At 50.6% G+C, this 27,102-nt stretch overlaps 1 protein-coding gene across 1 annotated transcript; it reads left to right on the plus strand.

Annotated features, from left to right (window-relative positions):
* Positions 1 to 26,274, plus strand: LAMP1 (lysosomal associated membrane protein 1). The gene is made up of 9 exons (XM_030922015.1): positions 1 to 369; positions 9,808 to 9,929; positions 12,899 to 13,118; positions 13,968 to 14,126; positions 22,496 to 22,686; positions 23,370 to 23,495; positions 24,430 to 24,496; positions 24,578 to 24,748; positions 25,288 to 26,274. Exons 1-9 carry the CDS (start codon positions 318 to 320, stop codon positions 25,425 to 25,427), a joined length of 1,248 nt encoding a protein of 415 aa, XP_030777875.1. The 5' UTR covers positions 1 to 317; the 3' UTR covers positions 25,428 to 26,274.
* Positions 26,275 to 27,102: the final 828 nt, after the last annotated feature.

Here is a 27,102-nt window from a genome sequence, read left to right on the forward strand (position 1 = left end):
GACTGGGCGCGCGGGGCTGGAGGCTGCCGCACCTGCGGTGAGCCGATCCGCCGGCGCCCGACCCGCGCGCTCTCGCGAGACCCGCGGGGTCACGTGACGCCCGGGCGCGGCGCAGCTCACGTGACAGGCGCTGCCGGCCGCGGGGTCTTCTTCGTGCCGGCGTCGCAGTGGCCGGGCCTCTTGCGTCTGGGAACGCCGCCGTCTCTCACGCCAGCCTTTGGCTCCCGCGCCCCGCCGCCGCCCCCGCGCCCGGCAGTCAGCTGCCCAACCGCCGCCCGCGCCCCCGCTCCCCGCACTGTACCCGGCCGCCTCGCGCCATGGCGGTCCCCGGCAGCGCCCGGCGGTCCCTGCTGCTGCTGCTGCTGCTCGGTGAGGGGGTCGAGGCGGGGCCTGGGAGCGGCGGGACCGGGCGGGGACGAGGCCCCTGGGTCTTGAGGGCGGGTGGCTGCCGGGTCGTTGTCGCGCGGGTCGCCCCGCACCCACTGCTCCCAGTCCCGGCCGGCTCTGCCTGCGGGCGGGTGTTTCTCTCGGGGTCGTAGGGTCGGGGCAGAACTCAGTGGCAGGTGCTTGGGGGACCAGGCGGTCTCATCCCAGGACCTGGCTCCTCTAGGGTCTGTCTCACTGAACTTAGTTTTCTGGGATGTTGAGTGCGAAAGCTCGGCGGTCTGGTGCTTTCAGGTCGTTAAGTTTCCTGGCAAGTTGAGGCGGTGAGTTCTAGACGAGGCTGCGCCGCCGAAGGTGGCAGGGACGTCTGTGGTCTCAGCCCCCGGGCGGGTGACCTAGATCAAGCTCTTCCCAACATGGGTTTCAGCCAGGACAGGGAGAAGCCGGCGCCAGCATTCCCCACCTTTGTACTTGAACCTTTCGCCTCTTGCAGCGGTGTGGAGGAGATGCGAATGTATTTATGTTATTGGGAATTCACGTGTATGTTAAAATAATTTTTAAAGTTATCTTTGGGATTTCACAAGATTCCATAGCAGACAAGATGAGGGAAAGCTGGCGTCAGACTCACGGTGGCGATGTTCATGTCTAGTAAGTAGTTTAAAGAGCGCCATTCCTGTAGGCCAAAATGCGGGACCCGGGAACACGTGGGGAAGCACCTTTCTCTTCTGTTAGTTCATAGAGCTCAGACCGGTAGTAGGTGCTCAATATTGTATTGACAGGTGAATTTCGTTCTAATTATTTATTCTCTTCATAAGAGGATGTGCGCTGTCTCTTTAAGACAGTCCGGATGCGCCCCGCCGCCCCACCTCTGGGGCACTGTTTTCTCACCTCCCCCCCACCCCCCCAGTAATATGGGAAGATTATCTTAAGTGCCAGGATCTGAAAGGTGATGCAGAATCAAGCTGAGGGAGTGTATGTGAGTTGAGTAGATATAGAAATACACTCCTGTACACATCTGCCTTGACTTCTTTAAATCCCTCAGTCCCATCCAACACTAAAACTCTGTTACTGTGAGTGAATGGGTTTTGGTTTCCCTTTTTTGTTTTGCCTGTTGTGTAAAATGAATTCTTTGAACTGCCTGAATAGCCACAGAGATGAACTTATTCCAGTAGTAAACCTGAAGCCTTGCTCAGCTCCTGCGGCAGGGTCCAGTGTAGTTAATGAGAGGAGTTGCAGAAACAAGTTTTGTCATGTCACAGCAACTGCATTGTTCTTTGTTACAGATGCTCATAAGCCTCATGACTTTGATGTTTTGTTTCATGTTTTAAAAACTCACTCTAGTGCAGCACACCAACATGGCACAGATATACACATGTAACAAACCTGCACATTATGCACATGTACCCTAGAACTTAAAGTATAATAAAAATAAAAAAAATTAAAAAAAAAAAAAAACAAAACAGAAACAGTAGGCCACTGCAAAAAAAAAACAACAACCAAAAAAACTCCCTCTAGGCCGGGCGCAGTGGCTCACGCCTGTAATCCCAACACTTTGGGAGGCCGAGGCGGACGGATCATGAGGTCATGAGTTCGAGACCAGCCTGGCCAATATGGTGAAACCTGGTCTTTACAAAAATACAAAAATTAGCCGGGCATGGTGGCGCACGCCTGTAATCCCAGCTACTTGGGAGGCTGAGGCAGAAGAATTGCTTGAACCCAGGAAGCAGAGGTTGCAGTGAGCTGAGATCACGCCACTGCACCCCTGCCTGGGTAACAGAGCAAGACTCTGTAAAAAAAAATAAATAAATAAATAAATAAAAAAATAAAACCTCACTTTAAAAATGAAGTGAAAAATCCAGTAACTGCCTAATATTGTGATTGGAATATTGCTCATGTAATTAGCCTTCTAAGGTCTGTTCCATTATATCTTTTATGTTTACAATCTTAACTTTTTTTTTTTTTTTGAGATGGAGTTGCTCTGTGCCTAGGCTGGAGTGCAGTGGCACAATCTTGGCTCGCTGCAACCTCTGCCTCCCGGGTTCGAGCAATTCTTCTGCCTCAGCCTCCAGAGTAGCTGGGATTACAGGCACCCGCCACCATGCTGGGCTAATTTTTGTTTTTTTGGTAGAGACAGGGTTTCACCGTGTTGGTTAGGCTGGTCTCGAACTCCTGACTTGGTGATCCGCCTGCCTCTGCTTCCCAAAGTGCTGGGAGTACAGGTTTGAGCCACTGTGCCTGGCCCAACTTTTTTTTTTTGAGACGGAGTCTCGCTCTGTCACCCAGGCTGGAGTGCAGTGAGTGGTGTGATCTTGGTTCACTGCAGCCTCCGCCTCCTGGGTTCAAGTAGTTCTGCCTCAGCCTTCCTAGTGACTGGGACTACAGGCGCACGTTGCCATGCCTGGCTAATTTTTGTAGTTTTAGTAGAGATGGGTTTTCACCATGCTGGCCGGGCTGGTCTCGAACTCCTGACCTCGTGATCCACCTGCCTCAGCCTCCCGAAGTGCTGGGATTACAGCCATGAGCCACCATGCCTGGCCAAAATCCAACTTTTAAAAAAGGCCTTTTAACAACTTGTATTTAAAGATATTTAAAATGTTTATTTTAATGTGCAAATTTCACCAAAAACCTTTAAAAAAAAAAAACTGCTCAATTACGAATTTCCACTATATTAATAATTAGGCATTGCTTAAAGCTGCTGTGTTTGAATACTTAGAAAGCTCAGACAAGCATGAACTGAAACTTGTCTTGATAGATGGGATTAGCTGTGATTGCATAATGTGACCCTTTAAACCGTTGATGTCAGCAGGATGACCACCTTACTCTTTCCACTTGAGCAACTGTCACTTAGGAGGTTTGAAAAACTTTATACTTGGCTGGTATAGTTCACGCCTGTAATCTCCACACTTTGGGAGGCCAAGGTGGGTGGATCACCTGAGGTCAGGGGTTCAAGACCAGCCTGGCCAATGTGGTGAAACCCCATCTCTACTGAAAATACAAAAATTAGCAGGGCGTGGTGTGGTGGCAGGCGCCTGTAATCCCAGCTACGCTGGAAGCTGAGGCAGGAGAATTGCTTGAACCCGGGAGGCAGGGGTTGCGGGGAGCTGAGATCATGCCATTGCACTCCAGTCTGGGTGACAAAATCGAAACTCAATCTCAAAAAAAAAAAAAGAAGACGAAAGAAAAGCCAGGTGCAGTGACTCATGCCTGTAATCCCAGCACTTTGGGAGGCTGAGGCAGGTGGATCACTAGGTCAAGAGATCGAGACCATCCAGGCCAACATGGTGAAATCCTGTCTCTACTAAAAATAATTTTAAAAAGTTAGCTGGGCATGGTGGCACAGGCCTGTAGTCCCAGTTACTCAGGAGGCTGAGGCAGGAGAATTGCTTGAACCCGGGAGGCGGAGGTTGCAGTGAGCCAAGATCATGCCACTGCACTTCAGGGTGACAAGGCGAGACTCCGTCTCAAAAAAAAAAAAAAAAAAATTTCTGCTAACTGATGTTACCTTTGATTGTGCAGATTGTCAGTTATGCCATGGAAAGAACTAATTTGTCAGTAGATTTGAGGTCAGAATGTCTTGGTAGCCCTATAATTTTGAATTTGTATTACATTAGCCCCATCCCAGACAACGTTACCCTTTCTTCTCTGTTCCCACGACTTTTATTGCATGTGCTTCTGCATGGTAGCATCTGGTCGGCTGCACTGGGATGATTTTGGCCTGTGTGTCTCCCTTCCTGACTGACACGTAGTAAATGCTGAGTACATACATGAAGAAAGGATCAATTTTATAGCAGTGGCTCTTAACCAAACATATGCATAGATCCACAGGATCAGCTTTTTAGAAATATACATACCACAGCAAGGCACAGTTGCTCATGCCTGTCATCTCAGTACTTTGGGAGGCTAAGGCAGGAGGATTGCTTGAGATCAGCCTGGGCAACACGGTGAGACCAGTGTCTCTACAAAAAAAATTAAAAAGAAATATACGGCCAGGCGCGGTGGCTCACACCTGTAATCCTAGCACTTTGGGAGGCCGAGGCAGGTGGATTGCATGAGTTCAGGAGTTCGAGACCAGCCTGGGCAACATGGTGAAATCCCATCTCTACTAAAATACAAAAAAAATAAGCCGGGCATGGTAGTGTGCACCTGTAGTCCCAGCTACTTGGGAGGCTGAGGTAGGAGAATTGCTTGAACCCAGGAGACAGAGATTGCAGTAAGTGAAGATCATGCTACTGGGCTCCAGCCTGGGTGACAGAACAAGACTGTTTCCATAAAAAAAAAATATATATATATATGTATACACACACACACACACACACACATTTATACCCTGCCTCTAGAGGTTGTGATTCAGTGCCTGGGATGGTATTTTTTTCCTTTAATTCTTTATAAATGATTCTGCATCATTGGTTAAGTAGAATAAAAATGCCATATTTAAAAGAATCAAGCCAACAAAAACTAAGATGCTGAGATGTGATTTCTTTCTTTTTTTTTGGTCGTAGTTTCACTCTTGTTGCCCAGGCTGGAGTGCAGTGGTGGGATCTTGGCTCACTGCAACTTCCGCGTCCTGGGTTCAAGTGATTCTCCTGCCTCAGCCTCCCGAGTATCAGGGATTACAGGCATGTGCCACCAGGCCCAGCTAATTTTGTATTTTTAGTGGAGACAGTGTGTCTCCATGATTGGTCAGGGTGGTCTCAAACTCCTAACCTCAGGTGATCTGCCCACCTCGGCCTCCGAAAGTGCTGGGATTACAGGTGTTGAACCACCGTGCCCAGCCTAAGATGTGATTTCTTAATAAATTTTTTTTTCTTCTTTTTTTGAGACAGAATGTCTCTCTGTTGTCCAGGCTGGAGTGCAGTGGCACAATCTCGGCTCACTACAATCTCCCCCTACCGGGTTCAAGTGATTCTTCTGCCTCAGCCTCCCGAGTAGCTGGGACTACAGGCGTGTGCCACCACGCCCGGCTAATTTGTGTGTGTGTGTGTGTATATATATATTTTTGTTGTTGTTGTTTTAGTGGAGACGGGGTTTCGCCATGTTGGCTAGGCTAGTATAAAACTTTTGACCTCAGATGATCTGCCTGCCTCAGCCTCCCAAAGTGCTGGGATTACAGGCGTGAGCCACTGTGCCCGGCCTAATTTTTTAAAATGAAGTTTTTTACTCATTTCTTCAGATGGTAATCTTTAATGTCAAAAGCAGGTATTTCTTAATTTTTATTTATTTTAATTCAGAAAAATTTTAATTTTTTTTTTAAGAGACAAGGTCTTGCTGTGTTGACCAGCCTGGTCTGGAACTCCTAGCCTCAAGCAGTCCTCCACTTCCTCAGCCTCCCAAAGTGCTGAGATTACAGGCATGAGCCACTGCACCTAGCCAGTGTGTCCTGATGGGAAGCCCGTTCCCTCAGTCGTCAAGTGCTGGAGAGGCAGTGTGGTTCAGAGGTGGCACGTGCTGTGAGTCAGAAGACCCTCTTCCAGATCTAGGTCTGCACCACTCACTAGCTGCGTGACCTGGGTGGGTTTATTGACGGCTCTATGCCTTAATCTCCCTGTGATGTGAAGAGTTGTCATGATAATTGGGATGTGCTTAGAGCAGCATCTGGCACAAAGTAAGTGCATTTCAAGTGTTTGTTAAATGAGATAGTTCTTGATATTTTGTGTCAGATACTGAGGATTGAATGATGAACTTGATAGGAACCTTCTGTGCCTGTGCAGATGTTTAATAATAGCTGACATCAAAGCTGGCATTAGTGCTGGGCACCAAATGCTCAGCTGCTCCGACAGCCCCGAGGCACTGGCACTTTCCCCTCCTGCTCTGGGCGCAGAGACTGGGGATTGGGCTCTGCTACTGGCCGTGGTTGCATAGCTAGTAAGTGCTGGAGGAGCCTCCAAGAACTGAGGCCTCTGACTCAGAAGCATGCATGCTTCCCACAGCAGCACTTGTTTCAGAGAATAGGATTTCTCCCAAGTGGGAGTATTTTGAAGGAACAAGCCACAGTTCCTCCTCTATGTGATCCCTGGAGAAGTGATCGTGTTCGTGTCTGAGTACAGGACTGCCAGAGAGAGCAGTCACCAGTAGGCCAGGGTGCCCACCTTGGCAATGCTGCCAACAGCTGTCCTGTTGGACTGTGACACTTGTCAGGTACTGGGAATATTGAAACTTATTCGAGAAGGTGTTTTGTCTATTTTTTTTTTTGCTAACCAGTTGCCAGTGTTACGGATTTTTTTTTTTTTTTTTTTTTCTGAGACGGAGTCTTGCTGTGTCACCCAGGCTGGAGTGCAGTGGCGGATCTCTGCTCACTGCAAGCTCCGCCTCCTGGGTTCACGCCATTCTCCGGCCTCAGCCTCCCGAGTAGCTGGGACTATAGGTGCCCGCCACCTCGCCCGGCTAATTTTTTGTATTTTTAGTAGAGACGGGGTTTCACCGTGGTCTCGATCTCCTGACCTTGTGATCCACCCACCTCAGCCTCCCAAAGTGCTGGGATTACAGGCATGAGCCACCGCGCCTGGCCTGTTATGGAATTTTTTAAAAAACTTCTGACCTTTAGCATACATACATTTTCTCTTCAACCTCTGTGTGTTAATGCTCTTATTTTCCTCTTTACCAAAATTGCCTTCTGAGCATAAGTTTAATAACTCAAAATTCCTGGGTCTCTCCAGAGTAATGCAGGCATCTTGTGCTGCCAAAGCTTACTTTAAATTTATTTTAATAATATTTCTTTGTTTTCCTCTGAAAGCTGAGACCTGGCCGGGCATGGTGGCTTAACGCCTATAATCCCAGCACTTTGTGAGGCCGAGGCAGGTGGATCACTTGAGGCGAGGAGTTGGAGACCAGCCTGGCCAACATGGCAAAACCCTGCCTACCCCATCTCTACTAAAAATACAAAAAGTAGCCAGATGTGGTGGTACAAACCTGTAGTCCCAGCTACTCAGGAGGCTGAGGCACGAGAATCGCTTGAACCTGGGAGGTGGAGGGCTGCTGCCCTCCAGCCTTGGCAAGAGTGAGACTCAGTCTCTAAAAAGTAAAAATAAAAAAGCTGAAACCCTCAGCATATGTACTAAGTGAAAAGAAAATTGTATAATTGAAAAACGACTTAGTTTGAATTATTTCCTAATGAAATGCTTTGGGTGGGTAAATAGTGTTTGAGAAAACTTATAAAAGGGCAGCTTAATAAAAAGCCAGCTTGTGGATTCTCCCACGCAGGCACCTGGGTTGTCAGCGGTGGCTGTGAGCCCTGTGACTCCTCAGCTGAGGGCGGGGTGGGCAGTGGCCGTGTCCACGCTGAGCTCCTGTCAGTGTTAAGTCTCTGGTGTCTGCTGTGTCTGCCTGTCCGCTGCTGCTTTCTTGCTGGCATCTGCTGCAGCTTCTGTGCACTCATCTGATCTCTCACAAGAGTGAGAATATTTTGTCTGTTTTTAGAAACCTTTACTATGTTGAAAATAAGTGACAGAACCTTCTCTGGATTCTCTGGATTCGTTGGAAGTGCCGTTAGTATGATCCTGCCTGAGTGTTGCAGAGTGGGTTGAAAAACCAAGCAAAGCAGACAGTAGACTGGAGGTTTCCTTTCACGCCCTACTTTATTTCATTGTCCTGTAGCACCTTTTCTTTTTCTTTCTTTCTTTTTTCTTTTTTTTTGAGACAGAGTTTTGCTCTTGTCACCCAGGCTGGAGTGCAGTGGCACGATCTCGACTCACTGCAACTTCTGCCTCCCTGGTTCAAGCGATTCTCCTACCTCAGCCTCCTGAGTAACTGGGACTAGAGGCACCTGCCACCATGCCCAGCTAATTTTTGTAGTTTTAGTAGAGATGGGGTTTCACCATGTTGGTCAGGCTGGTCTTGAACTCCTGACTTCGTGGTCCACCCGCCTCAGCCTCCCACCAAAGTGCTGGGATTACAGGTGTGAACCACCGTGCCTGGCAGCACCTTTTCTTTATGGACATAGATTTTGGTATTTCCTTTACCAAAGGGAAGATAGGTGGGACTTCTGGTTATATACTTTGCTTTAGGCTTGAAGAATAGTTGCTCTAAAGATTTTATTTTGTGAAAGACCCAAGGTTGAAATGAGCTGGATTCATTGGAATCCATTACTTTTCCAGGGAATAGGATTTTCAATGAAAAGCTGAGCGTCCTGTCTTTCAGTATCTGCCCTCACAGTGTGCCTGAACTGCACTTACACTTAGCGTGACCAATGAGACCCGGGTGTGTGTGTGCTCACGCAGTGTGAGCTCAGACCCCGGGGGTGAGTGCTCACCGGACTGGCATACATGAGCTTGTAGCAGCAGAGACAAGTGAAAGCATGCCATTTTCTGCATGGTTCCCAGTGGTGGCAGATCGGTGTTTGGCTTTAGAACAGGCAAAAACACCTGTTTTCCAATCTGTAATGAAAAAACTGTGTCATAACGTGCAATTTGTACAATTACCAGTGTCTCTACCATAGTGATCAGATTGCATTTGTTACCAAACATCCTGATCAGGGAAGCGGGTGGGGTAAGAGAGGAAAAATTTAGCAGGGACCACTGTCAAGCTGGCAAGACCTCTAGTGCTTCCATTCGGTCCCTTTGCTTCAGGATGGGGAAGGGAGGCCACTCCACCGGATGTGCGGTGGTGTGAGGACCTTTCTGAAATTGGGCAAAGAGCTCAGCCCTTTGAGTCCGTGAGAAATAAAACTAACCAGATGTTAAGTAGCAGGTGAGGACCACAGTGAAAGATGCTGCAGGCTCTCCCTTGGATTTCTGCAGATGGGCGAGTCGTGCCTTCAAGGCACCCCGTCTTACAGAGATTCTCTGAAAAAGGCGGAGCAGCGTATGCCTAGGATGACGCAGAAATTGACATGTGCCTTCTTGATAAGTGTTCTGAAATAAAGCACTAAATAGCAAAAGACCAGGCTGGCAAACTCAATCAGATGGGCTTAGAGATGACAATTTCAGAACAGTATCCGTGAGGGACAGGGCACCAGGTGAACTGGCCGCGTAATCCATGTGTCTGGTTCTTTATTGGATTTAAGAAACACAGTGGAGGCTGGGTGCAGTGACTCACGCCTCTAATCCCAGCACTTTGGGAGGCCAAGGTGGGTGGATCACCTGAGGTCAGGAGTTCAAGACCCGCCTGACCAGCATGGCAAAACCCCGTCACTACTAAAAACAGAAATTAGCTGGATTTGGTGGCACGTGCCTGCAGTCCCAGCTACTCGGGAGGCTGAGGCAGGAGAATTGCTTGAACCTGGGAGGTAGGGGTTGCAGTGAGCCAAGGTTGCATCACTGCACTCCAGCCTGGTGACAGAGTGAGACTCCGTCTCAAAAAAAAAAAAAAAAGAGAAACAGTGGAATCTTGTAACAAAACCCATCACTGCTACAGCTGTGGAAACTGGGGATACTCAGTGGTGTTTTCTGGAGAGTTTTTGATGGTCTCTGTCTTCCCTGGAATTGACAGGCCTCATGCATTGTGCATCAGCAGCAATGTTTATGGTGAGAAATGGCAACGGGACCGCTTGCATAATGGCCAACTTCTCTGCTGCCTTCTCAGTGAACTACGACACCAAGAGTGGCCCTAAGGTAGGAAACACCAGGGCACTTCATGCTTCCCTTGTGTGTGTGGAAAGATGATTTTTAACATTTCAACCAAGTCTTTGAAAAATGGCCCCATATAAACACGGTGCTTTTCCTATCTGTATCTTTCCTTCTGGCGTTGTCAGTAACCTGTGTTGTCATGTGCCATAGCCACAGGCACAATAACAAACCTTTATATGTGCTGCACCTCACCGTTTATCATGAACTTTTTTTTTTTTTTTGAGACGGAGTCTCGCTCTGTCGCCTGTGCTGGAGTGCAGGGGTGCGATCTCCGCTCACTGCAAACTCCGCCTGCCGGGTTCACGCCATTCTCCTGCCTCAGCCTCCCAAGTAGCTGGGACTACAGGCACTCGCCACCATGCCGGGCTAATTTTTTGTATTTTAGTAGAGACGTGGTTTCACCATGTTAGCCAGGATGGTCTCGATCTCCTGACCTCGTGATCCGCCCACCTTGGCCTCCCAAAGTGCTGGGATTACAGGCATGAGCCACCGCGCCCGGCCTATCATGAACATTTTTCTAGTTTTCTTTCTTTTTTTTTTTGAGACGGAATCTCGCTTTGTTGCCCAGGCTGGAGTGCAGTGGCACAATCTGAGCTCACCACAACCTCGGCCGTCTCCTGGGTTCAAGCAGTTTTCCTGCTTAGCCTCCTGAGTAGCTGGAACTGCAGGTGCCCACCACCACGCCTGGCTGATTTTTGTATTATTGTTAGAGATGGGGTTTCACCGTGTTAGCCAGGATGGTCTCGATCTCCTGACCTTGTGATCCGCCCGCCTCGGCCTCCCAAAGTGCTGGGATTACAGGCGTGAGCCACTTTAGAGAAATTATTATACTCCAAGAAATGTATATAAATGGTTGTTTGACATGCAGTCCTACAAACACTGTACTAGTTTGATTAAAATGTTCCTTAGTAGTTTTGTTGAAATGGCTTTGTGTTTCTTTGGGATGACTAAAGCCTTTTGTAATAACAAAATATTTTAAAAATCCAAGACAGCGAGATCTTATCTCTTTAAAAAAAAAAAAAAAGGCCAGACATGGTGGAGTGTGCCTGTGGTCCCAGCTACTTGGGAGGCTGAGGTGGGAGCATTGCTTGAGCCTGTGAGGTCGAGGCTGCAGTGAGCTATGATCTTGCCACTGCACTCCAGCCTGGGTGACAGAGCAAGACCATCTCAAAAAAAAAAAAAAAAAGTCCTGTCTCAAATTATAAATACTTGTCAAAGCCTTTTTTCTTTTTCCTGAGACAGAGTCACACTCTGTCCCCCAGGTGGCTGGAGTACAGTGCCAAGATCTCGGCTTACTGTATCCTCTGCCTCCCAGGTTTGACTGAGTCTCGTGCCTCAGCCTCCTCAGTAGCTGGGACTACAGGTGCGTGCCACCATGGCCAGCTAATTATTTGTATTTTTTTTTTTTTTTTTGAGACGGAGTCTCGCTCTGTCACCCAGACTAGAGTGCAGTGGCCAGATCTCAGCTCACTGCAAGCTCCGCCTCCCGGGTTCACGCCATTCTCCTGCCTCAGCCTCCCGAGTAGCTGGGACTACAGGCGCCGCCACCTCGCCTGGCTAGTTTTTTGTATTTTTTAGTAGAGACGGGGTTTCACCGTGTTAGCCAGGATGGTCTCGATCTCCTGACCTCGTGATCCGCCCGTCTCGGCCTCCCAAAGTGCTGGGATTACAGGCTTGAGCCACCGCGCCCGGCCCAATTATTTGTATTTTTAGTAGAGATGGGTTTCACTATGTTGGCCAGGCTGGTCTTAAACTCCTGGCCTCAAGTGATCTGCCCACCTTGGCCTCCCGCAGTGCTGGGATTACAGGCATGTGCCCAGCTAATTTTTGTATTTTTAGTAGAGACAGGGTTTCTCCACGTTGGTCAGGCTGGTCTCGAACTCCTGACCTCAGGTGATCTGCCCACCTCGGCCTCCCAAAGTGCTGGGATTATAGGCGTGCCCCAACGTACCTGGTCTCCAAGCACTTTTTATTTAATTTCTACATCACTTTTTAAATGTTTGGTTTTGGTGGTTGGATTTTTAAAATAGTTTGTAGTAAATTATGTTTCACAAATGAGGTCATCTTATGCTGTTATGCACTTTGTTATTTCACAAAGCATGTCTTTATCACCTCTGTAGTTTCGTGGGTTTTTTTTTTGCCCACATTAGTATACTGCTTCACTGTAGTTTATTTGACCTATCTGGTTTATTTTGATGAACATTAGGTGGTTTTCAGTTGCTTGTTTTGCTTATAATAGTAAATTTAAACATTTGTGCTATGAACACTTCCTTTATTTAAAGACACATTATTTAAATTAACATTTCTATAGCAAAAAAGTAGTGATAGCTTTTCTCAAATATATATCACAGCCTGAAACTGGTATAAATTATTTCAATTTCAAGACGCTTTAAATTCTGTTACATTAACAGAAAATTTATGGGGTTCTTTTGTTCTGTTTAGAGACAGGGTCTTGCTCTGTTGCCCAGGCTGGAGTGCAGTGGTGCAATCGTAGTTCGCTGCAGCAAACCTAGGCTCAAGCGATCCTCCTGCCTCAGCCTCCTGAGTAACCGGGACTGCAGGCGGATGCCACCACAATTAGTTTATTTAGTTTTTGTAGAGATGGGGTCTTGCTATGTTGCCCAGGCTGGTCTTGAACTCCTGGGCTCAAGCAGTCCCCCCACCTCAGCCTCCCAGAGTGTTGGGATTACACGTGTGAGCCACCATGCCCAGCTGCAAATTTTTGATTATAAGAATTATTAAGTCAACTTTCTCTTATACCTGAAATACTTTTCAGTCTGTTACTGACATATAACACTAACCTTTCTTTGGTTTATATTAAAAATGAGTACCTCAGTAGTGATATGTGAGCTGGAAATGGAGTATAAGTTTATATCAGACTTACAGAAAATCTCTCTTTGAACTTTTAATAACCTGTATCCCAATTGGGTTATATTTAATTGTGTTTATTCTAGAACATGACCTTTGACCTGCCATCAGATGCCAAAGTAGTGCTCAACAGCAGCTCCTGTGGAAAAGAGAACACTTCCAACCCCAGTCTCGTGATTGCTTTTGGAAGAGGACAGACACTAACCCTCAATTTCACAAGAAATGCAACACGTTACAGCGTCCAGCTCATGAGTTTTGTTTATAACTTGTCAGACACACACCTTTTCCCCAATGCAAGCTCCAAAGGTAAGAACCAAGATGGGCCGATTATAAAGTGATAGAAAATTGGGTTGGAGGATGGTCTAAAGTTACTTTTACCTGAGAATTACAGGCTGGGTGTAGTGGCTCACACCTGTAGTCCTAGCACTTTGGGAGGCTGAGGCAGACAGATCACTTGAGGTCAGGAGTTGGAGACCAGCCTGGCCAACATTGCAAAACACTGTCTCTACTGAAAATACTAAAATTAGCCAGGTGTAGTGGCAGGCACCTGTAATCCTAGTTACTCAGGAGGCTGAGGCAGGAGAATCGCTTGAACCCAGGAGGCGGAGGTTGCAGTGAGCTGAGATGGCGCCACTGCACTCCAGCCTGGGTGACCGAGTGAGACTCTCTCTAAAAAATAAAAAACACGCAGCCAGGCATGGTAGCTCACGCCTGTAATCCCAGCACTTTGGGAGGCCAAGGTGGGCAGATCATGAGGTCAGGAGTTCGAGACCAGCCTGACCAACATGGTGAAACCCCCTCACTACTAAAAATACAAAAATTAGCTGGGCGTGGTGGCGCGTGCCTGTAATCCCAACTACTCAAGAGGCTGAAGCAAGAGAATCGCCTGAACCCAGAAGGCAGAGGTTGCAGTGAGCCGAGATCACGCCATTGCACTCCAGCCTGGGTGACAGGGTAAGACTCTATCTCAAAAAAAAAAAAAAACACATAAAATAAACTAAGTACGACAAGTAGTTTGCAATTGTGATTTTTTTTTTTTCTTTTTAAATCTAGAAATCAAGACTGTGGAATCTGTGACGTCAGGGCTAAAATAACAAACTAAGTACTAAAAGTGGTTTGCAATTGTGATTTTTTTTTTTTTCTTTTTAAATCTAGAAATCAAGACTGTGGAATCTATAACTGACATCAGGGCAGACATAGATAAAAAATACAGATGTGTTAGTGGCACCCAGGTCCACATGAACAACGTGACCGTAACGCTCCATGATGCCACCATCCAGGCGTACCTTTCCAACAGCAACTTCAGCAGGGAAGGTAGGACACTGACCCTTGGCCCTCTGGTGCTAGTGGGTGGGTAGTTGGGCTGCAGTGACTGTGGGTGACCTCACTCCTCTGTGTCCTGGCGCTGGGCTCTGCTTGGAAGGGGTGTGCACACGGCCAGGGACGTCTCTGCAGAATATTCTCATCCTTCTTCCTAGGGCAGGTGACTTGTAGATGAGGGTGGACACATGTTGATTAAAAAGGGTAGAAGATTGAAGTGAAATATCCCAGGACAGAGACAGATGTTGTGTGGTCTCCCTCCCATGGGAACTAGAGAAGTAGCACTCGGGGAGGTAGAATGGTGGTCACCAGGGGCTAGGGGGTGAAGTTGGTCAGAAGATAGAAAGTTTCAGGAAGACAGGAGGAATTAGTTGGAGAGATCTGTTGTACAGCATGTGACTACAGTTAATAATGTATTCTGGCTTGAATATGGCTAAGTAGATTTTAACTCTTCTCACCATAAAAAAGTGATTGATTTTAGCTGTAGATGTATTTCAAAACATCCTGACACACATGGTAAATACATACAATTATTACTTGAAAACGTCAGAAGGGTAAAGCAGTTGAAACCTTTGTGCTTCTACTGGGGCAGAGATGATGGGATCAGGGTCACAGATCTCTTGCAGTTTGAGCCAGTTGCCTTCACACACAGACCTAGTCTTATCTCCACCCAGCTCTTGCCAGCCAGCTTAGGGACAGGTGCAGAAAGACCAGCACTGCCTCTCTGAAGAGGTCAGGGCCGTGATGATGCACCTGCTAACCCAGCTGCCAGGCTCTGGGGTCAGGCAGGGTCCAGGCCACCTCCTGGCCCTGTGATCCTGAGCAGAGTAGTTTACCTCTCATTTTCTTTGCATGTGGGATGAGATTAAAAGCCTGTCTTGGAAGGTTGTTAGAATTAAAAGAGAAATGCATGCAAAGTGTGCATCTCAGCATCTGGCCCAGAGTTCACCAGCAAACACCCGGTAAATCCTGTTACTGTTGAGGAGCTTCTCTCCCGAGCCTCACAGTCCAGCTCATTCTGCTGAAGTGTGAGGGCCTGTGATTTGCTTTAGAGCTGCTAGAAATATGTATGGAGACACCCCTTAGGGCGGGCTTTCCCGGCTGCTAGAAATATGTATGAGACACCCCTTAGGGTGGGCTTTCCCGGCTGCTAGAAATATGTATGAGACACCCCTTAGGGCGGGCTTTCCCGGCTGCTAGAAATATGTATGAGACACCCCTTAGGGCGGGCTTTCCCGGCTGCTAGAAATATGTATGAGACACCCCTTAGGGCGGGCTTTCCCGGCTGCTAGAAATATGGATGGAGACATCCCTTAGGGCGGGCTTTCCCGGCTGCTAGAAATATGGATGGAGACATCCCTTAGGGCGGGCTTTCCCGGCTGCTAGAAGTATGGATGGAGACACCCCTTAGGGCGGGCTTTCCCGGCTGCTAGAAATATGGATGGAGACACCCCTTAGGGCGGGCTTTCCCGGCTGCTAGAAATATGTATGAGACACCCCTTAGGGTGGGCTTTCCCGGCTGCTAGAAATATGTATGAGACACCCCTTAGGGCGGGCTTTCCCGGCTGCTAGAAATATGGATGGAGACATCCCTTAGGGCGGGCTTTCCCGGCTGCTAGAAATATGGATGGAGACATCCCTTAGGGTGGGCTTTCCCGGCTGCTAGAATGGATGGAGACATCCCTTAGGGCGGACTTTCCCGGCTGCTAGAAATATGGATGGAGACATCCCTTAGGGTGGGCTTTCCCGGCTGCTAGAAATATGGATGGAGACATCCCTTAGGGCGGACTTTCCCGGCTGCTAGAATGGATGGAGACATCCCTTAGGGTGGGCTTTCCCGGCTGCTAGAAATATGGATGGAGACATCCCTTAGGGCGGGCTTTCCCGGCTGCTAGAAATATGGATGGAGACATCCCTTAGGGCGGACTTTCCCGGCTGCTAGAAATATGGATGGAGACATCCCTTAGGGCGGACTTTCCCGGCTGCTAGAAATATGGATGGAGACATCCCTTAGGGCGGACTTTCCCGGCTGCTAGAAATATGGATGGAGACATCCCTTAGGGCGGGCTTTCCCGGCTGCTAGAAATATGGATGGAGACATCCCTTAGGGCGGACTTTCCCGGCTGCTAGAATGGATGGAGACATCCCTTAGGGCGGGCTTTCCCGGCTGCTAGAAATATGGATGGAGACATCCCTTAGGGCGGACTTTCCCGGCTGCTAGAAATATGGATGGAGACATCCCTTAGGGCGGACTTTCCCGGCTGCTAGAATGGATGGAGACATCCCTTAGGGCGGGCTTTCCCGGCTGCTAGAAATATGGATGGAGACATCCCTTAGGGCGGACTTTCCCGGCTGCTAGAAATATGGATGGAGACATCCCTTAGGGCGGGCTTTCCTGGCTGCTAGAAATATGGATGGAGACATCCCTTAGGGCGGGCTTTCCTGGCTGCTAGAAATATGGATGGAGACATCCCTTAGGGCGGGCTTTCCCGGCTGCTAGAAATATGGATGGAGACATCCCTTAGGGCGGGCTTTCCTGGCTGCTAGAAATGTATGAAGACATCACAGCCTTCTCTAATCTTGAGAACTCCTGTAGAGACCTTTGGTTTGCAACATTCCTCGGCAGTCTTGCTTAAAGGTTGAGAAGTGACTGCTGGGCTCCAGGAGGCTCGTCCGCCTCCCGCTCCCGAGGAGCAGGTCCTCTTGTAGGCCGGCAGCCCCTGGTGCTGGGCCGGTCTTGCCCAACTCCAATTTCCATACAGCCCATGAGCTAAGAATGGCTTTTTGATTTGTAAATGTAACATACCACAAATCAGAAAACGAGTATTTATTGACACATAAAGATTATTTAAAATTCAAAATAAATTAATTAAATTTTCTTGGAACACAGCCACACTCATTTACACATTATCTGTGGTTGCTTTTGTATGAACAGTGGCAGGGCTGTGTTGTCTTGACAGAGAGCCACAGCCCACAAAGTCTAAAATATTTACTGTCTCTTGCTTTACAGCAAACTTTGCCTTCCCTGATGAGTGGGTGAAAAGGAGCCCGACTTGGAAACCCTGGGTGTGACTGGGACTTGATGGGGCCATGTGGGCTCCCATAGGGGAGGCTCAGAAGGAAACACACTTGGGAGCTGGGTCCTCTATAGGTGCTGCTGCCTTTAATCCTCAACACAAGGCCCCGGGGGCCATGGTGACAGTCCCTTTCCTGGTGCAGCCTCTGTTCACACGGAGCCTGGAGTTGTGTTTGCTTCATCGGGAAGAGTGGGCTAGAGTCCTCTCACATGGGCCATGTGTGTCTGAGGACGGCCGTCTGGCAGCCTGTCCAGGTCACGGGCTGCGTATGTCTGAGGACGGCCTCCTGGCAGCCTGTCTAGGTGTGTTCATGCTCTCAGACACACCACAGCCAGAGCTAAAGATGACTTCAGCTAGGGCAGCACTCCCTCCCGAGTGGGAGTTAGAGTAACACATGGGGGTGGTATTCCCGGTTATTGATTTCCAAATTATCTGGGCTCCACACCTAGCTGGCTGCCTCTGGGCTGCATCAGTGTGGCTTGAAGAGGAGAAGGAAAGGCATGCACTGTCTGTCAGAGCTTTTGGGAAAGGAGAGAGAATTGGGTGCTGACCTTGGTTGGGGACTCCCTATTGTCCAGGCCCGGACACGGTTGCAGAACGTGTCACGTCCGCATGTGCCTGTGTGACCAAAGGGTGCGTGTCGCGTGATGGCTCCCTTCTGCCTGGAAGTGAGGGGCTGCTAGGTGGAGGTCAGCAAGGATGTTGAGCGCCTGAGACAGGTGGCAGGATTCTCTAGACGAAAGACAAGGCTTCACAGGTCGACCCAGAGAAGCTTGTTAGGTTCTTTTGAGAAACTGTTTCTTCAGGCTAATAATTAGTTTTAAGATAGACTAGTTTTGAGAGCAGTCTTAGGTTTCCATGTATTCTCTGCTGCTGTGCATGTACAGCCTCCCTCCGTGTCCAGATCCCGGACATTGGTTCCTTTTTTAATGGAGAACACGCATGTGATTCCAAGTAGAAAAGGCCCAACAGCCCAGCCCTGGCCACTTGCTCCTCCTGGAGGCAGCCATTGTGGAGATGCACATGTGCTTGGGGCGGGGCTACCTGGAGGCTGCTTCCAGCCTGGGTGGCAGTTGACCAGAAAGCCTCATTCATCTTGCTTTTTTTTTTTTTTTTTGAGACAGAGTCTTGCTCTGTCGCCCAGGCTGGAGTGCAGTGGCGCAATCTCGGCTCACTGCAACCTTGGTCTCCTGGGTTCAAGCGATTCTCCTGCCTCAGCCTCCTGAGTAGCTGGGATTACGGGTGCACATCACCACGTCTGGCTAATTTTTGTATTTTTAGTAGAGGGGGGGTTTCACCATGTTGGCCAGGATGGTCTCGGACTCCTGACCTCCCAAACTGCCGGGATCACAGGTGTGAGCCACCGTGCCCGGCCCGTATTGCCTTTCAATACATCGTCTTACCTAATAAAGCTTGGGGACCTCCTAGATTTTATTTTTAAAGGAAATGAAGCACAAGCCAACTTTGAATGGACTTTCCTGTTGGTTTTGTACCTTCCTTCCTGAGCAAAGTAGGGCAGATGTGGCTGGATGCGGTGGGTCACACCTGTAATCCCAGCACTTTGGGAAGTCGAGGTGGGTGGATCACCTCAGGTCAGGAGTTCGAGACCAACCTGGCCAACATGGTGAAAACCCATCTCTACTAAAAATACAAAAATTAGCCTGGCGTGGTGGCAGGTGCCTGTAGTCCCACCTACTCAGGTGGCTGAGGCAGGAGAATTGCTTGAACCCAAGAGGTGGAGGTTGCAGTGAGCCTAGATCATGCCATTGCACTCCAGCCTGGGTGACAGAGTGAGACTCCATCTCAAACAAACAAACAAACAAAAAACAGGGCAGATGACTATCACTCTGGAGGGTCTGAGTGCAGCTGTGCCTGAGGCTGGAGTCAGCCAGGGGTCTATCCAAACTGGATTTCCAGCGCAGGCCCACATGGGGTTAGCAGATCTATGGTGAGGCTCAGCCAGGCTTCTGGGTTTATGAGTTCACCTGGAGGAGTGGGGTGTTTTCGTCTTTTATCCTCAGGGTCTGATAGGTGCACGCTTGTTGAATGAATCAGAGGATTGCCTGACTTCTGTTAGGAATCGGAAATAGAGGTCACCTTTATACACAGGTCACCGTGTCTCACCTCCCACCCAATTTGGCAGCATTTTTTTTTTTATTCCTAGGAACAGAGTCTGACTCCTAGCTTGAATAGAAGGAATCAATGGTAAAACATTGGAGGTGGAGGTTGCAGTGAGCTGAGATGGTGCCAGTGCACTCCAGCCTGGGTGGCAGAGCAAGTGAGACTCGTCTCAAAAAAAAAGGAAAAAAAAGACCTACCATCAGAAAGGTGGGGAGGATGAGTCCTGCCTTAGGACAGGTGAAAGGGGCAGGAGAAGGTCAGAGGCCTGACACAGCCAACATTTTTACAAAAGACTGTAAGAGGGGCTGTGGGAGCTATGAGCCGGGAGCCTGGGTGCGAACCCTTGAGGCTCTGAATTGCAGCCTGCAGGTTGATGTGAGGATCTGCTGTTGCCAGGAGAAGAGGAGGGGCCTTCAGAGCACATGAGCTTTGGAAAGGCCCGGCTACGTGCTGCTCTCTGGAGAGGGTTGGGAGAGGTGTGCGGCGGACCCCCAGGTTCTCAGGTCTCCCGAGGGGTTGCTGTGCCACCATCTCCCCCCGGGCAGCGCAGGGCACTCTCGTGTGTTCTGTGATGAGCTCTCCGTCAGTGTCCTCATCCTCAGCAGGAAGGACTTTGGTATTAATAGTATGAGTTCAGGGAAGGAGAGTGTGGGTTTTGCATTTGTAATTCGGGTAGAAGGAAGCGGGCATTTTATCCACACTCATTTCTCAAGTTCCAGTTCTTTAAACTGGTGGTCAGACCTGATGATGTGTTTTCAACTTCTCGTGACCACTCTACAGAAACAAGGGGGGAAATGAACGTGTTACGTGGACCATAGGTTAAAACAAGTGTCAGAGCAGTGCAGGTTACACTTTTTCTGTGTGTCGTGTGGCCGTCTAGACTAGAATTTGGAGACTAGCCAGTTTTGATTGGGTTTTGCACATGTAACTTTTGCCTGTTCAACTGTGTTCTGTAATATTTTATAAAGGAACCGTGAAGCTGCTTTTTGTTTTTGGAGACAGGGTCTCCCAGGCTGGAGTGCAGTAGCACTATAACTACTCGCCGCAGCCTCAGCCTCCAGGCTCCAGTGACCCTCCCGAGTCAGCCTCTAAGGCGCATGCCACCATGCCTGGCTAATTTTTCAGAAATACTTTGTGGAGATGGGGGTCTCCCTGTGTTTCCAGGCTGGCCTTGAACTCCTGGGCTCAAGCAGTCCTCCTTCCTTGGTCTCTCAAAGCCCTGGAATTAGAGGCATGAGCCACCGTGCCCAGCAGGTGAAGCTGTTTTGGAAAGGACTGGTCAACCTGCAGCTTAAGCCAAGGGCAGTGAGCGAGGTTCCCTGAGCACATCCCCGGCTGGGACGGCTCCCAGGGGCTGTCGATGCCTCTCAGTTCAGAGCCTCGTGTGGTTACTGCAGCTCTTCTCTGCCATCTTCCGCTCTGTCCGGAAGGGGCTTTTACATCGGGGCGTGGGGCTCCTGCACTGTGTGTTTACACCGGGGCGTGGGGCTCCTGCGCTGTGTGTTTACACCGGGCTGCGGGGGCTCCTGCGTTGTGTGTTTACACCAGGCTGCAGGGCTGCTGCATTGTGTGTTTACACCGGGCTGCGGGGGCTCCTGCGTTGTGTGTTTACACCGGGCTGTGGGGGCTGCTGCGTTGTGTGTTTACACCGGGGTGCGGGGCTCCTGCGTTGTGTGTTTACACCGGGGCGTGGGGCTCCTGCGCTGTGTGTTTACACCGGGCTGCGGGGGCTCCTGCGTTGTGTGTTTACACCAGGCTGCGGGGCTGCTGCATTGTGTGTTTACACCGGGCTGCGGGGGCTCCTGCGTTGTGTGTTTACACCGGGCTGTGGGGGCTGCTGCGTTGTGTGTTTACACCGGGGTGCGGGGCTCCTGCGTTGTGTGTTTACACCGGGGTGCGGGGCTCCTGTGTTGTGTGTCCCAGAACCTGTTGGGGTGCCGTCATAGGTGACGTTTCCTGTCTCTTTCCTCCCCTGAGTAGATGGGGTGTGAAGGTCGAGTTGGCCACTGACTGTTGAGATGGAAGCGGAAGCAACAAGTGACTGACGGGGTTACGGGGGCAGATTCCCCGCAGGGCTGCCCACCCTGGATATTTGGGGCTCACGTGTGGTGACTCAGCCTAGCAGAGATGTGGAAAGGATCGAATTGGGTAGAAATTATATAAATATTATTCTTGAGTAGCCACAGAAACAAGGCGGTAAAAGAGACTGATTCCGAGGCTGATGGTGGGTTGGTGTGGGCGTCGGCCACCGAAGCGACTCCTAGAGCTCTGCCGAGGGTTCGGTCTGCCTTGACTTTGAATATAAGTTTGTGTTGTGAACATCTTGCTGGGTCAGTTGCTGAGGGACAGAGTCACATTCAGACTGCTGTGCATTCCCTGGGGGTGCCATGTGACCCCTCCACAGACTCCCTGGACTGTGCCCTCTTGTCCGGGGATTTCAGACGCACCCACATTCAGTACCTTCTCCCTCGTGAGGATGCTTGCCCATCCCCCACAGCCACCTCCCCAGATGAAAACCCAACACAGCTGGCTAGCCTTGCCCGCCTTTGAGTCTCTGCTCACACGTGGGGTCCTTACGGAGGCTGCCTGACCCCTGTCCTGCCAGAGGGCCTCCTTGGCTGCCCTGCGTCCCACCTGGCTGGTCTGTGTGCGCTGCAAACCCTGTTTTCCTCTGGGTAGTATTTCCAGCACGATCCTGGCACCCACCCGACAGCTCAGGGAGCAGTTTCTGAGTCGTCACCATTTCCCATGGGGTGAGGTGGCTGGCCACGCAGCACAGCCTCCTGCGTCCACTCCTTCGTGACAGCGGTCAAGGCCTTCTCACCCTCACTTTAGGAAGAGGGTGGCACAGTGGACCCTGTCCAGCCACGAGGCATGGCATGTGGTGGGCAGTGCCTGCTGCCCAGGCAGAACTGTTCTGGGTAGTGGGAGGTGGAGGCTGAAGGTGCCCCGGGGGCCTGTGCGAGCCGTCTGCAGTCTGCAGGACCCAGCTCTGTCCTGTGCATGTAGAAGGGCATTAGCGAGAGCCACCTTGGGAGACTGAGAAACTAGTCACCAAGGACGCCAGAGCCACAGGTGTAGTTTTGTTTCCGAGTTTGGATCTTACTGTAACTGCTGATGGTTATGACAAACCCGGACCTGGATCTCCCTCCACCGTACCTGTAGAGACGCGCTGTGAACAAGACAGGCCTTCCCCAACCACAGCGCCGCCGCCTGCACCACCCAGCCCCTCGCCCTCACCCGTGCCCGAGAGCCCCTCTGTGGACAAGTACAACGTGAGCGGCACCAACGGGACCTGCCTGCTGGCCAGCATGGGGCTGCAGCTGAACCTCACCTACGAGAGGAAGGACAACACGGTAGGCCTGGGCCTCGCCTGGGAGAGGGGATGGCACAGCAGGGCGGGGCCTCTGTTCCCTGTGCACCGAGAGCACGCATCTCTGCACGTCATGCTGTAAGGCAGGGTGGGAGCTCAGCTTGCAGGACGTGACCCTGCAGGACAAGAGCTGGCATCTGTGTCAGGGAGTCTGTTTTGTAGGAGCACAGCCGTCCTGCTGGTTGCATCATCCAAGGCTGGTGTCCAGCATGGGCTACTGAGCGGTGTGGCCTATGGAGCCTAAAACATTAACTTGGCCCCTGATAGAACCTAAGGTTTCTTACATATTTATCATGGAAACATTTAAGTGTTACATTTTTATAGTTTTCTTTTGAAATAGTTTTTCTCCCCTAATAGTGACAGGCTGTGGGGGTTGTGGGGTTCGATTTGCGTGCCATGGGGTGAGTTTGCAAGGCTGACTGCTGCAGGGGAGGTGGTGCTGCTCGGTGCCGTCCACGCGGGGACGCTGCACTCACGGGGGCAGGGAGAGTCATCTTGGGACCCCGAAATCTGCACAGATCACCGAAATCTGTGTGGCCTTTCAGTGTTTTCCTTCTGATTTGGGTTAAAACAAATGTGGCCTGGAATTCACGGTTTCAGGACTGTCTTTTCGAGAGTGTGTAAGACCTGAGCCAGGGTGGTGACTTGCTTGCTTGTCTTACGCAGACGGTGACAAGGCTTCTCAACATTAACCCCAACAAGACCTTGGCCAGCGGGAGCTGCGGCGCCCACCTGGTGACTCTGGAGCTGCACAGCGAGGGCACCACCGTCCTGCTCTTCCAGTTCGGGATGGTGAGGCTGGGGCGGCGCCTCTGTGGGGGCGCCCACTGTGTCTCCGCCACGTCTTTTTGTGACCTGGGTCTGCTCATGGGAGGCAGTGTTAGGAAGGAGGCGGCCTCACTTTTTTCTGCCTTCCCTTTCTCCTGGGCCTTTGAGTTCCTTAGTTCCCCTCCTCCTTCTCCATTCCATTCACAGATGGAGCAGGTGATGTGGGCGGGGCTGCCGTGCCCACAGTTGGAATGGCTGCAGGGGAGAGGATGCAGGATGAGGGTCTACTGCGTGGCCTCCTGGCCTCAGATGCTGCTGCCCTGTGGCTCTGTGATGGCATTTCTACTTGGGTGGACTCCTGTGCAGTTAGCAGCATAAGACATGAAGCATATAATTGTTACTTGTCTTTTTAAATCGCTGTGCAAATGAATTAACAGTTCAGTTTCTTATAATTTTAGCTTTCCAAATCATGCTTTCCTGTGCCGTGATAGCTCCTGCAGTCCCCGTTTTCCAGAGAATCTGACTCTCTCAAGAGGTCTGGAAGGACCAGCCTGGGCAGCACAGGGAGGCTCCGTTTCCGCAGATAATAAAACGAGTTAGCTGGGCGTAGTGGCGCACACCTGTGGTCCCAGCTACTTGGGAGGCTGAGGTGGGAGGATCGCTTGAGCCCAGGAGTTCAGGTTGCAGTGGGCGGTGATCACTCCACTGCGCTCCAGCCTGGGTAACAGAGCAAGACTCTCAGAAAAGGGTCTGGAAGGAACTAACTAAAATTTTCATTCCCCAGAGATACACAATGCCTTTATTCTGCAGTTTTGTTCTAATACTAGAAACGTAGGAAGTCGGGTTTATTACCAAATGACTGTTGAAGTTTGATGATAAATGTGTGAATCTACTAAGTGGTTAAAGATCGTCTTTCTGTGAACCTGCTCAGTGGTTAAAGATCATTTTTCTTTTTAAGAATGCAAGTTCTAGCCGGTTTTTCCTACAAGGAATCCAGTTGAATACAACTCTTCCTGACGCCAGAGGTGAGAACCCACCATCTCTGCGAGCCCCCGCCCCCCTGCCCAGGGTGTCCTGGAGTCATTAGACTTCTCTGTGTGTTGCAGACCCTGCCTTTAAAGCTGCCAACAGCTCCCTGAGAGCCCTGCAGGCCACCGTCGGCAACTCCTACAAGTGCAACGCTGAGGAGCACGTCCGCGTCACGAAGGCCTTTTCAGTCAACATATTCAAAGTGTGGGTCCAGGCTTTCAAGGTGGAAGGTGGCCAGTTTGGATCTGGTGAGTGTCACCGAGGGCAGCTGTCGTGGGGTGTGGAGGACGCGCTTCAGACTCCGCCTGTGGACATATAGTTGCTTCCGTGTGGGCTGGGGCGATGCCCCTGTTCCTCGGCAAGGAGCTGTTTCTTTTTCCCGGTCTGAGGCAGCTCCCCCGCCTTAGCGAGGCCCAGCGTATCTCAGCTAGGAGCCCCCGGTACCATTTGAGAGTAAGGGAATCATTTTAAGAAACAGCGGTGGCACTTCTCCCATGAAAGTCGAATACAAAACTGTCATCTGATGTGCCCAGAGGCCCTGGACACAGCACAGCTGTCCGGCCACAGCCCGATTCCAGACGGGGAAGAAAGGTGTATGGTTTCCTCGCTTGCAGAGAGCACCAGTCTCTGCAGCGGCTTCCCCAAGTGACAGTTCCAGCTCGACCTGGAACCTTCCGCCAGGGTTCCTCTTTGCCTTTTGCCTGATGTGGAGGGTGGGTGGGGAGAGAGGCCTGTTTGCAGGCCCCCGTGTGAGCGGAGCCCTGACGCCATCCGTCTGTCTTGGCAGTGGAGGAGTGTCTGCTGGACGAGAACAACATGCTGATCCCCATCGCTGTGGGCGGCGCCCTGGCGGGGCTGGTCCTCATCGTCCTCATCGCCTACCTCGTCGGCAGGAAGAGGAGTCACGCCGGCTACCAGACGATCTAGCCCGGCGCACGCAGGCACAGCAGCTGCAGGGGCCTCTGTTCCTTTCCCTGGGCTTAGGGTCCTGTCGAGGGGGAGGCACACTTTCTGGCAAACATTTCTCAAATCTGCTTCATCCAATGTGAAGTTCATCTTGCAGCATTTACTATGCACAACAGAGTAACTATTGAAATGACGGTGTTAATTTTGCTAACTGGGTTAAATATTTTGCTAACTGGTTAAACATTAATATTTACCAAAGTAGAACTCTGAGGGTGGGAGTGCTGCTCTCTCGGAGGGAGGGTGGGAGTGCTGCTCTCAATTGGCACTGGCTCCACTATCATTTGACTTTAGGATTCTGGTGTTTGGTTTCTTCATTCTTTACTGCACTCAGATTTAAGCCTTACAAAGGGAAAGCCTCCGGCCGTCACACGTAGGACGCATGAAGGTCACTTGTCGTCAGGCTGACATGCTCACACATTACTACAGTAGAGAGGGAAAATCCTAAGACAGAGGAACTCCAGAGATGTGTCTGGAGCACTTCAGTTCAGCTTTAAAAGCCAGGACAGGCCTGGCCACACGCGGCTGGCGGCCTCGTTCCAGCGGCAGCATGTCCTTGGGCGTCTCTAATGCTCTGCGGCTCAAGGGCTGGCACTTTTTTAAATATAAAAATGGGTGTTATTTTTATTTTTTTTGTAAAGTGATTTTCGGTCTTCTGTGGACGTTCGGGGTGATCCTGTTCTGCGCTGTGTACGATGTGAGATGATATAGGTGCTTCTCGTGATGTTTCGCCGCGGCTGGGGATTGTACACAGGACCGGCTCACGCAATGCATCGCCTGTAACAATGTAATAAAAAAGCCTCTTTCTTTATTGTGTGGGCCCTTGTCCTTTTGTCAGCTAAAATGGGAGCGCATGAGAGAAGGACGTCGGGAAACGGGGTGAGGGTGGTCTCGGTGCAGAGAGAAGGACGTCGGGAAACGGGGTGAGGGTGGTCTCGGTGCAGAGAGAAGGACGTCGGGAAACGGGGTGAGGGTGGTCTCGGTGCAGAGAGAAGGACGTCGGGAAACGGGGTGAGGGTGGTCTCGGTGCAGAGAGAAGGACGTCGGGAAACGGGGTGAGCGTGGTCTCGGTGCAGAGAGAAGCGTGTCAGGGAAACGGGGGTGAGGGTGGTCTCGGTGCAGAGAGAAGCGTGTCAGGGAAACGGGGGTGAGGGTGGTCTCGGTGCAGAGAGAAGCGTGTCAGGGAAACGGGGGTGAGGGTGGTCTCGGTGCAGAGAGAAGCGTGTCAGGGAAACGGGGTGAGCGTGGTCTCGGTGCAGAGAGAAGCGTGTCAGGGAAACGGGGTGAGGGTGGTCTCGGTGCAGAGAGAAGGACGTCGGGAAACGGGGTGAGCGTGGTCTCGGTGCAGAGAGAAGCGTGTCAGGGAAACGGGGTGAGGGTGGTCTCAGTGCAGAGAGAAGCGTGTCAGGGAAACGGGGGTGAGCGTGGTCTCAGTGCAGAGAGAAGCGTGTCAGGGAAACGGGGGTGAGGGTGGTCTCGGTGCAGAGAGAAGCGTGTCAGGGAAACGGGGGTGAGGGTGGTCTCGGTGCAGAGAGAAGCGTGTCAGGGAAACGGGGGTGAGGGTGGTCTCGGTGCAGAGAGAAGCGTGTCAGGGAAACGGGGTGAGGGTGGTTTCAGTGCAGAGAGAAGCGTGTCAGGG

The sequence above is a fragment of the Rhinopithecus roxellana genome, chromosome 18 (assembly GCF_007565055.1).
Source record: "Rhinopithecus roxellana isolate Shanxi Qingling chromosome 18, ASM756505v1, whole genome shotgun sequence".
Classification (NCBI taxonomy): Eukaryota; Metazoa; Chordata; class Mammalia; order Primates; family Cercopithecidae; genus Rhinopithecus; species Rhinopithecus roxellana.